General features: G+C 45.1%; 1 protein-coding gene across 7 annotated transcripts in view; it reads left to right on the top strand.

Annotated features, from left to right (window-relative positions):
• Positions 1 to 12,235, top strand: part of ELMO1 (engulfment and cell motility 1) — a 531,552-nt gene that overhangs the window by 164,562 nt on the left and 354,755 nt on the right. For all 7 annotated transcript variants that reach the window (XM_084795120.1, XM_084795122.1, XM_084795124.1 and 4 more), the window contains one exon: positions 9,566 to 9,735. In XM_084795120.1, coding sequence (XP_084651246.1) covers positions 9,566 to 9,735 — 170 coding nt within the window. The remainder of the gene's footprint in view (positions 1 to 9,565; positions 9,736 to 12,235) is intronic.

Here is a 12,235-nt window from a genome sequence, read left to right as displayed (position 1 = left end):
ACATTAGAGCCTTAAAAACGCAAACATCTTACCCCGTAACATCTTGAGCCTAACACAGTGGTGAGCTGTGTGGACTGCCTGCCGGACTTGGTGGAGCCGTCTTCCAGTGCCTTCATGCCAGGGCATAGGACTGACAGTTTGCATGTGGGCTTGAGTAGCTGCAAGATGAGCTGAGAACATCACCGTGGGCCTTTCTCAGGCCTTCTTCTTCATTCATGAGGTTGAATTGCTGTTAACTTGACTCTTGGAGGCTACTGTCCCATCAGGCTTTTTGTGTCTCCTAGTTCGTCTGCTAACTACCACCTGGGGTGAGGCTCGGTGTTTCATGTAGGCTGGCTCTATGTCAAGGAAGACTTGACTCTGTGCTGTTGCCCTGGGTTCCTAACAGAAGTCCATATGTACTGATGACTGACGTGGAAGGGGAAAAAAACTGGGCAACAGAGGGCACTCCTGAGAGAGGGAGGGGGAGAGTTGTAGGGCATGGGGAGAAATAGTCTCAAAGTACATTATGTACTTCCATGAAGATAACCCCATGCAATAAAAATAAACAAGTAAAATAACGTACGGGAGAGTTCTTTCCTGGAAGGAGAATATAAGTTGTCAATCAGAGACAATGGATGATTCTCACACTCTGGGTTCGGTAAATGGGTAAGACGGCGTACAGGGCACTGTTATGACACAGGCGCCCACTCACAGGAGACCACTTTGCACTTCCTACAGCAGTAGCCTCCACACTAGGACCAGCTGTAGGACTTAGAGATCCTGACGTCAGACTGGGCGACAGTGTCTGGAAACTGGACCTAGGCATCTGCACTTGAAGGAGCCTCTTGTGTTTGGCTGAAGCTACAGAGTCTATAACCAGGTGACACCACACGGCAGCTTATATGGAAATGGAAAGCTTCATTCATTGGTGGATTTTTTTTTGTATTTTGTGTTTAAATGAAATGAGTCAGACAGGCCAACACTTTAAAACAAATTTATTTAGGTTTTCAGATGGGATCTTCCTATGTTGTCCTGGAACTCCATATATAAACTAGGCTGGACTCATAGACATCTATCTGCCTGCTTCTGCCTCCCAAATGATAGAATTAAAGGCTTGCATTACCATGCCTGACCTAACTTGCTTTTTAAATGTATATAATAAAGGTGTAAAGAAGTGTCTTCATCAAATTTGTTAGGGAGTATTAGAGTGCCATAAAGAACCCAGTAGATGTTTTTGTACTACCTCTTACACAAAGTTCCTTTTCTACGTTGGTTGACTTCTCCCTGCAAATAGATAACAAGATATACAAGTGTATACAGGGCTATATATAGACATGTATATATGGTTGTACAATGGAAACACACACACACACACACACACACACACACTCCAGTTTCAGGTGAGGTCCAGACTGTATGTGCGCATTTCTGTGAGCTCCAGAGCAGCCCTGGGAGCTGAGGGGAAAGTGAATAGTGCCTCTGTGCACCTGCTCTGGTCATAGCCAGGACCTGACTCTGAGGTCGTGCACTGCATGAAGCACTATTTTGAAATGTTTCTATTGGAAAAAGTTTAGATCACCAGATCGTTGTTTTCATCTTCTTGGAATTTTAGTTTTTAAAAAATTCTTCATAATGAGCTGAGCATGCTGCTGTATTTATTTAATCCCTGTATGTGGGCAGCGGAGGCAGGCAGATCTCTCAGAGTGTAAGGCCAGCCTGGTCTACACAGTGAGTTCCAGGTCAGTCAGGGCTATACAGAGAGACCCTGTTTCAGAGAAGCAACCGAAAATTTTCTCATAATGAATATCTGGACATTCTTGGAATGAAACTCTGTATAAGTGGTATAAACCCCAAAAGTCATTTTTATAAAAACAAGGTTGATACATTTAACTACCCCAAGATAAACTCTTCAAAACCTTTGTCTTTGGAAATAACTCCAAACACAGTGTCAAGAATGGTGCATTAGATCAATCCATTTGTCCACAAATTTTGGGAATTCCTTGTTTTTAATAGCTGAGTGGACAAATGGATTGATCTAGAAATTATCATAATGAGTGAGTTCACCCAGAAGCAAAAAGAGACAAATGGTATATACTCACTTATATCAAAACACTTAGTCCAAGGGATACGTCCCATGAAAAACTTTACTTACCAAGAAAGTGGGTCAGAGGAGAGGACATCCTATTGAGACTTTAGGCGAGAGTAGCATGGAAGAATGGGGAAATAGAAGGATCCACAAGGTCCTGGAAACCTACAAGAAGAACTTTATGACAGGCAGATCTGGGTCCTGGGGTCCTCCTCAAACTAAGGCATCAGCCAAGGAGAATATAGGCAGTAAACTTCGAACCCCTACCAAGACCTAGCCGACGAACATGATATTCTCCACCATTGAGTGGAGAGTGAGATCTCACAGGAAATCTGGTGCCCCTTTTCTGACCACGTCCCCTGGATGGGGAGGCCTGGCAGCACTCAGAGGAAGGATAGCAAGTTACCAAAAAGAGACTCGATATTCTAAGAGCATATATAGGGGGAGGAGGTCTCCCTCAATCACAGACATAGGGGAGGGGAGAAGGGGGGAAGTGGGAGGGAGGGAGGAATGGGAGGAAACAGGGGAAGGGCTAACAATCAAGATGTAATATGAACAAATTAATAAAAAAATAAAATTAATAAAAAAATATATAAACATCGCTATTATATGTCACATAAATAATAAATCATTATGAGTAAATTAAAAAAAAAAGAATGGTGTGTTAGAAAAAGCAGGTGGTAATTTGCATTGCCTGGGGATGGTTCTGGAATCCACAGAATCTTTCCTGAATGGCTAGAACCTGCCTCAGTATGTATGGTCATAGGTATAATGGAAGGGAAGCAAATAAAGGGGGGGGATATATATCCATATGTACATATGCGTATGCATACATCATTTCATGTATATATGTAGAGAGGTCTTCATCTCCTTAAAGGGATGGAGTTTATGTTCTTAGTATAGTTAGTGTGAGCAGAGGATACTGTGGATCGGAGTATGAACTGGTGCAACCTTGGCAGGGAACCTTGCTGTTTCCACCCAAGTATATTATATACATTAACCTTTGTCTTAATTCTCCTGCTTGGAATTTATTTGATAAGTAGATTCACAGAACCACAGGACATTTGCACCGCTCACGTGTGCATCCAAGCACGGCCATAGACATCATGTCTTCTAGTAAACAAATGCTAGAAACCAATCATCATTCGTAAGAGTTTGGTATGTAGCACACTGGAGGTTTCTCTGAAGAACATTACTAAGTGCAAAAGTGGCTGGCAGAACAGTGTATGTACCACAGTGCCTATTCTGATTATAGAAATGAAAATAAATGTATTGTGATAAGAGGCCCAAATGTCTCTAAGAGGATACCACCGGAAGTACTTAGCAGCACACTAGCTTTTTTGCTTTGTTTTCTCTCAACGTACTTATGCATTCTTTGTGTCTCGTGCGCCGATACCACTTTTCATTAAGTGAGTACTATGACGTCATCATAGAATGCGGAAAGTAAACCAGCGCATCTGCAGCTAAAAACATGTCTGTTTAAAAGGTTATGCAACTATGTGATGAGCCATTAAGGCATATGGATGAGTTCCTCTTCCTCCTGCTTTCTCATTTCCTTCCTTGTACACAGAGAAACCCAAGCTGCTTATTACGCACCCATCATCGCTACCGTCTCCAGGCGTAACCCTCCCCACTGTTCTCCGCTGCTGCAGAGCAGCTGTGAGAGCCATCCAGCTCAGAAGGCCGGTCGCTCACAGTGACTTGGGGTTGCCTAGTTCTTGTGGTGATAAAAAAGATGTTGATATGCTAGTTTATAGGCTTCATCTCTTCCAAACCTACTGTATTTGAGGTTGTTTAGTGCTTATACCTCCCCCCCCCCAACCCACCTATCCTAGATAGGAGAGAAGAGAGGTTAATGGGAACAGGAGAAGTAGACCTTTTTGGACTCAGTTCCTGGGAGTGATTCCCCTGGCCTAGTCTGTAGGATTTTAGCAGACGAGCAATTTCACTGAAATTGCTGCTGGAACCTGTAACAGCAGCCAGAGCCTGGAGGCTCAAAGCCTTGTCTGGAGCAGTTCTCTCTAGGAGCATCTTGAAATAGAGCAATGAACATCCAAACAATACTAAGACCCCGAAAGCCCCAGCCTCTTCTTTGAGGCATATGTGTACACACACACACACACACACACACACACACACACACACACACACACACACACATATATACATACATACACACACACACACACACACACACACACACACACACACACACTCAGAATCCATACTAGGATGTGTTTCAGCTGGCAAAAACCAAGCACACCCAGGAGGTGGTTCGATTTCTTTGTGGATAAACATCACCTGTTCTCTCACAAGTCTGTTCCCCATCCAACACTTGGGATTAAAACAACAACAAAAAACATGTTCACATCCACTGCACTAGTCATTCCATAGATTCAGGCTATCAAAGATTCTTATCAGAAGAATTATTAGGTTACTAACAGATGAGAATTTTTAAATCTGTGCTGGTTTGAACAACGAGGTGGTCTCTGCAATGGTGATACGCTTGCAGAGAGAGTTGGCCATGGGAGGCAAGAGGCCAGTGACGTGTAGTAGGAGCCAGTAGCTGGTGTTGGTCCAAGCTTCTGGAGTCTGACCCAGAGTGGTTTATTTTAGGCATATTTAAGCATAGCACAATTTGGTGAAACGTCTCTGGTGATAATTAATTGTGCATGCACAACAAAGCATACATAAAACCCTTTGAGGAACAAAACACACTAAATAAAAATCAGATGTGACTACATTCAAACTCCTTGTGAAGTACACTTGACACCTTCTATACAGAGGGGCTATAGGCTGGCTGAGAAAAACAGGCTCATGACAAGTCTGGGGGAGGGCCTAGTGTTGTCTCTGGCCACACAGATAGTGCAAAGGTCACCGGACTGGAAAGCTTGTCTGCTCCCAGCCCCTGAGAAGACCACAGGTGTGGCGTTCCTTCGCTTGAGTGAACAGCCCTGTGTGCTTAAGGGCACAGGTTGCCCTGGAGCTTCTCTGTAAGCACAAACACCTCAGCCTCCTACACAAAAACCGAAGGGGGGGGGGAGAATGTTACAAATGTCTATACTCTGTTTTTCCCATTGCTTTAGAGGCCTAACCCTGGAGAGGCAGCCAGTGGAGAGAAGAGAAGGGTCAGCAAGTGACAGGCCAGGTGCTTCTTGGGTCATCCAAGTGGACGTGCAGATACACATTTTGGAATATCTGAAAAATTAATGAACTTAAAGAGTTTTCAGAAACTTAAAAAAAGCTTCACCTTTTAATTGGCACACTGGCCTAGAATTATGCTGGATGTTTGGGGCTGCATGTCTTTTGACTTCAGGAACAGAGATGGCCAGTTCTGTGCACTCACAGCCCTGGTTCCCTTCCCTGGTCTCCACTCAATGGTCCACTGCTCTCAAGTCAAGCTCTGAACCTCTCCATCCATCTGAACTGTTTGAGTGACATGAAGGGAAACTTTCTTTTCTGTACTTGGAAACACTACAAAGAAATAAAATTCACTATTGGATATGGTGTTAAACTCTGTACTCTGTGCTGAGCCCGTAAAAATCAGAAACAAGGCCATTTTACTTTTAATAATCATGGCTTTTTCCTCTGAAATATAAAAGGAGTACAGAATCATTATAGAAAAATAAAATCAAGTGTGCTACAAAGAAGATTATCGTCATTAAACATAAGTCACATTTTAATTTGCCACACTTGGCTATTTATATACAAACATGTATCTACATACATGTTTGCATACATGACTATATAAAATATAGTCATTTACTGCCATTTTAAAAAAACTCCTGGTGCGTGTTAGATACTGTTCCAGATTCTAGAAATGCTAGCTAGCAAGTCTAACACACTTCATGTCCTGGTGTGCTAGTTGAGACACACATACTTGAATGCGTGTGTCCTGCCTTCACAAATGTTAACTTATTTGTACACTGCCCATTGCCCTCAATACTCTTATCAAAAGACACACCTGTCCTCACATTTTCTTCGACTTCGGTTTATAAGTTCCCTCATTTCATCCCGAATCACATGCTGAGCAAGAGTGCCTGGAGTGTGGATGTAAACACTTCTTTGAGGTCTCCCCATCAGTGCAGTGGACATTTGCTTCAGATGTCCAAATGCTTCCTTTCAGAGCAGCACACCACCACCCAAGAAGTCCAGCGTGTTGTCCTGGACAACAAGGGCTTCCTGTCCCGTCACCTCTTCCATTCCCACCTCCTTCCATCTTCATCTTATTTTTCCAGAGGCCTTTGTCTGTCCTGTCACACACTGCAGGCTTGCTTTCCTTGTAGAGCTTTTGCACTCTCTAGCCCTGTTGCCTGCTGTAGTCTCCCATCCCAGTATGCTGGTCGCTGCCTCACCTCTGCGTGGAGGACACAGCCTCCGGCAGCTTGTTCTCAGATCATCCCATCTAAAGAGTCCACCAGTTGCTTTCTATTACGGCTCTCCACTGTAGTGTTTCCCATTAGCGACACAGTATTTAATTTTTATCCCTATTATTTGACAGTGTCCTCCTCTCACCCCAAGGTGGGTAAGCCTTCTTTGTTGCTGTCTCTCGAAGGTTCACGAATCAGAATGAACTTTCTAGAAGTATCTATGAGTCAGTGAGTGAGGATTCGGATTAGCTTTGCTTTAATTAAAGATAATTTAATATATATATCCGAGAAAAGTCTAAACAAGATTGTGTGCCAGTTTTTTTTTTTTCTGGCATTAATTGATATCCAGACCAGAAATTTCCTTTTCTAAAACCCAGCTTTATCATTACAGACATTTATTCAGCTTTATTCTGTAGAATGGAAGTTTTGTATCCAAATCATTTAGAGATTGGAGAAACTGAGTACCTTTCTGACCTCCAACTGCACGGATGCTGCACAGGCAGTGTCCTGTCAGTTCTGCGTAGTATTTTGATGGGAGGCCACATCTGGGACTCACATGTAGAGCGCCCTTTTCCTGGCTGACTCATGACGGAGCTTCCTGCTCAGCTGAGAAGCAATCTGTCACTTTGAGGGTTGGAGGGAATCTTTCATGTCATCCCACCACAGTTCCTGGATGGATCTGCTGATAAGAAAATGAGGTCAAGAGAGGTAAAGGAAAGCTCACTGGCCCACTGGCTCACCTGGAGCTGATGCCACAGCTGGCCAGGAACTTTGTACTAAGTCACATTGCATTTCTTCAGCCCTACAAGTTCTCTCTGTGCCCCCTCCAATGTTTTACGTGAGTCCTGAGATGAAAATGACGACGTCCCAAGTGCACACATGGGAAGGCGAGGGTACCACTCTGAGCTTTATGAAGAGTTGCTCCTTCAGAAAATTCCAGGGAAGGAATATGGCTCGCCTCAAGGAAAGACCACGACCCAGGACCAGCATGCACTTGTCAAGTCTTTGTACTGGTGAGGACAGAGGACTGTCCTAGAGGAACATACAGGGCCTTGGAGTCTGAGGAATCTATGGGGTGTGAACATCTGACACAATCTGTTGGAGTTTCCATGCTCCCGTTTGTACGGTCCTCTGCTGAGACCCGACCTCAGCCAGGCACTGCTGTGTTGCAGCCATGTGTGATTCCATAGGTAACATAGTTTCCCTCTGTAGAAGCATCACCTCATGGTCGCAGAATTTGAGACTCATCAATCTTGACTTCTCTGCCCAAGTTTTGGTGCTTGTCCCTCTTCCCTTATTTTACTTAGCTAATTAATTAATTTATCTTGAAGTAGGTCCTTATCAAACGCATACGGATGGATGAGAAAGAGTAGCAGAATTCCTTCTCAGCAAAAGGTCTTTGCTGAAAACTGCACAACTTTAACGGGGCAGGCAGACTTTTCTCCTTAGTGCAGTAGAGCTGGAAGGCTTTGCAGTGGCCCAGCCAGGAAGGACAGGGGTGACTGCGCGGGAGAGCCAGTGTTGCTCGGTCCCAAGATGCAGTCAGGTTGATGTGGAAGCCATTTCACACTGGGGTTGGCAAGAGGCAGCATGGAAGCCTAGTTTCTTCGGCAGATGTTTCTAGAGACCCCAACCCAGGCTTTCAAATCAAAGTCGTGCGTGTGGACAAAGGATCTGTGGTTTTAGAAGCTGTCTGGTTCAGGTGTGTTCAGGGAGCCTCTGTTGAATGCTGTTGAGCAGTGTGACTTATGGCTTTTAGTGACTTGTGGCCTGTCTGTTGCCTGGGAGCGAGTTTTCATCCTCCACCCCTGTCCGACGGCTTTGTTCTTTCCTGATTTTTCCTGTTGACTTGTGATGTAATGGGGAATCCTGGTGCGCTCAGACTACATGATACAATACATGTTCTTCTGTCTGGCTTCCAGAACAACTCCTTGGGGCTGTCTTTCTCTCTGCAGGGCACTGCCCTCTACCCGAGCTCTATTGTAGAGCGCAGTGTGTTCTTCGTTTGTTCTGGAACTAATTTCTGTTCAGCAGCATTAGCCGGTTGTTCATGTCCAATACCATGCATTACATGTTCTTCCTGTTATTGTAACGAAATACCTGATGCTAAGTGATTTATAAGAACAAGGAGTTTGTTTAGGTTACAGTTCTAGAGGTTCAAGTACTGGCAGTATTAACAACTCAACTCTGTGCAGGCCTTCACTGTGGAAGCAGTGGAGGGCGCGCCTATGAGGGAGAGCGGTGAGGTGTGTAGCAGAAAACCAGAGTGTCAACAGGCAGGGACCAGAAAGAATGCCCACCTCCCACAGCTAAGCCTCGCCGCTTAAGGCACTGCCACCTCTTGAATTGCCAATACTGGGCATCAATGTCCCAACACACAAACGACTGAGGGACAAAGCGCTTCCAAACGACAGTGTCCCCTTCTTGCTGTAGCTCGGAAGTTGAGCCCTGCTGCACACTTCTAGTCCTCTTCGTTCTGCATGCAACACACAAGTGCAAAGGCCTCAGCATGGAGAACATTAGCCCTAGGAAGAGCTCTTTTAATTGGACTTTAGCTATTCTGTTTCACATTGGTACAGTAGGTAGCCAGTGCGTGAGAAACCCGTGCTGCTGGCTGCTGGCGGTGGCGGCAGCGGCGGCGACTCATTTGTGTGGCTAATGAAGCTTCCCGAGTGCAGGAGCTTATTACTCAGAGCTGTGACTGAATGGGTAATCATGATGTATAAATTTGTGTAATTGCTTAACTAAGCAAGTAGCTTTTTGTCACTTCTAGATAATAATTTTATTGAAAAAGTAAACAGCCCCCTTTCTCTTCCCGTCTGTCACACCCTATCAGTTTCCTGGCTTAATTTTCATGCACACTTACCCGTGTTTGTGTTCTTCATTCTTCCATGAAAAGGGCCCCGTTATTTTCCTCCTGGAAGGCGGGACGGGGGGGGGGCCCTGGAGGGAGGAGTCGTTCCAATGGCAACCTGCTTTAATACGCACCTAGCCTATGCTTCTGGCCTGTGCACATTTATTTCCCAGGGACTCATTGATTTTTGTGCTATTGTATTTAAACACACAAAAAAGGACAATCTGATAGCATGGACTTATCTTCTTTCTCTTTTTTTCCCCTCTCTTCCAGGCTCAAAATGCCCAGCAACTCCATGAACGAATACAGTCGTCAAGCATGGATGCAAAGCTGGAAGCTCTGAAGGACTTGGCCAGCCTCTCCCGGGACGTTACCTTTGCTCAGGAGTTCATAAACCTGGACGGCATCTCGCTCCTCACGCAGATGGTGGAAAGTGGCACTGAGTAAGCGGATCCCACCCTCATGTCTCCCCCTGTCCCTCTCCAGGACCGTGGTAGCTGCTTCCTTCTCTAGTCCAGCAGTTTCTAGCTTTAAAGACCAGACCTTGGCCAGACTCTGTGAAAGTGGCTCAAACACATGGGCAGGCCGTGGGTTTGTGATTCCCATAGCCATGTCCTATACCCGTAACCATGTCCTATTCCCATAGCTGTGTCCTCTACACGCTACATGGTAGAGCATGCTCAGCATCCCTGAGTATCTGAATTTGCAGGATACTGAGGAAAAAACATTAAGTCATTGCCTTGAAAGGCCTAGCCCACCTTAAGACTGTAAAATTCTCTAGACTTTTAATCCCTCAAAGTTCTTGCTTATCCAAGGGAAATTCTTTCCTCTGCCTGGAATAAAAATCAGAATATGATCATATGTTTTAAGGCATTTAGAACACTCTTAAAATCCCTTTTTAAAGGAGCACCTTAATAATTAAAACACAACTAATTTAAAATTTAAAATAAAAAGTATTTATTGGGTACCTGCTATATGCAGAATGGTGACAATTGGCAACCATTTTGAATATGAGCCTTGTCTTCCCAAAATTGGTCATTATTAAATAGTCAGAATTCAAATGGGTATTAATTCCTGCTGAGGGCAAAGGGCTTGAGGCTGGGTCAATTAGATCTTAAAAGGCCTTACAGGGGATGAGATGGTGAGTGAGGCCTGGAGGGAGCTTGCGTTCCCATAAAGGAGGAAGGAGTGTCATTTCTAGTGGAGCTGACCGTTTAGATGAAGACCATTGTCTCTGGTGTGACTGGGGAAATATGGAGGAAGGCTAGCCCAGCCCCCACCTGTGCAGGAGAGTGACCATGTGTCATCATCAGGTGCCAGTTGGAGGGAGGAGGATCAGAATGATGGCCCAGGGGGTCAGCTGCTGGTGGCATGGACAGCACATGGCAATAGTGCTGTAGTTAAGGACATGTCAGCACACGGAGAAGGAGGAAGGACAGGAACAGTTACTGAGTTAAGTCTGGTCATCTTACTCCTCCTTCCTTACAAAGACCAAACGGATGATTGTACACATTGGAGACCTGTCTGCTTCCTCCCTCTGGCTCTCTCCTTCCTCCCACAGGTGGCGTCGTTTAACCGCTGCAGTTAGCCTTGGTGAAAGAATGTTTGTTTTTTCCTCAAGGACAGTATGCGTTGTTACAGTAACACTAGCATCTCCCATAGAATACTGTTCATTCGTATTGGGGTTCTTCAGCTCAGCCTCCGTAGGGGTCCCCTATAATTAAGGGAAGCAGGGGCTGTGCCTGTCACAGACTCTGTTGCCTACACTTTGATCACTCCTCCCTGGCCTTACAATGCCACAGAAGAAGAGGCAGCAGTCCTGATGAGACTTGATAGGCTGGGGTCAGAGGGTAGGGGAGAAGGGCTCCCCCTCTTGGAGGACTAGGGGAGGGGAACAGGGGGAGGAAGCAGGGAGGGTGGGGCTGGGAGGAAATGAGGGAGGGGAATTCAATTGGGATGTAAAGTGACTAAATTTCTTAAAAATAATTTTTTCTTAAAAATTTGGAAATCTTGTCTTGCAGACAAGTAGAATAAATTTCTAGGACCAAATAAGGAAATCAAATCAAGTATAAAAACACCAACAAGTGTTGGTGATGTGGACAAGGGCTGCTACAGCCAGGAGGAAATTAAGAATGAGTTGGCAGCAACGGGATTTGACCAGGAAAAGAAAGTGCCCCAGAGGAAATGTAGGGCGGGGTGTTGTCATAGTTACCTTTCTGTTGCTGTGACCCTGACAAAAAGCAACTGAAGGGCTGGAGAGATTGCTCATCTGTTAAGAGCATGTAGGACTCTTATAGAGGACCCATTTCAGGCTGCCCAGAGCCAGCTGTAAATGCAGTTCCAGGGGATCTGAGACCTTCTTCTGGATTCTGAGGGCACCCACCCTGACACGTGCACATGCCCCCACACAGAACACACATGGGTACATAATTAAAAATAAAAGTAAAGTAATTTTTTAGTTTTCCTTTTTTTATTAGTTTATTCATATTACATCTCAATTATTATCCCATCCCTTGTATCCTCCCGTTCCTCCCTACCTTCCACTTTCACCCTATTCCCCTCCCCTATGTCTGTGTCAGGAAGTTTAAAGTGGGAAATGCTAGTGCTCAGCTTACTTTCTCCAGGATCCTGGCTGTGGGAAAGGTACCACCCACAGTGGGTAGGGCCTTGGTGTATCAAATAATCTGATCAAAGTAACGCCTCAAAGGCGTGCCCAGAGACCCATCTCCAGGGTGATTATGAAGCTCATCAACTTGACCTCGACCGTCGCAGGTTTACCCATCCCTTCATTTTGGTTTCCAGTGAACAGTGGAGAATCCCTTTTGACTGGCATGAGAATGTCCTTACCACATGTCCTTCCCAGAAGGCCACTAATCCTCCTGGGACAGCGAGCCTTTGGGGCTTCTGCTTCAGGGACATTTGCTAACGTGCTAAATTAAAGTG

Source organism: Acomys minous (genome assembly GCF_964271855.1).
Source record: "Acomys minous genome assembly, chromosome: 9".
NCBI classification, from domain to species: Eukaryota; Metazoa; Chordata; class Mammalia; order Rodentia; family Muridae; genus Acomys; species Acomys minous.
The sequence above is the reverse complement of the archived record's forward strand: the minus strand, read 5'-3'. Positions and strand labels throughout refer to the sequence as shown.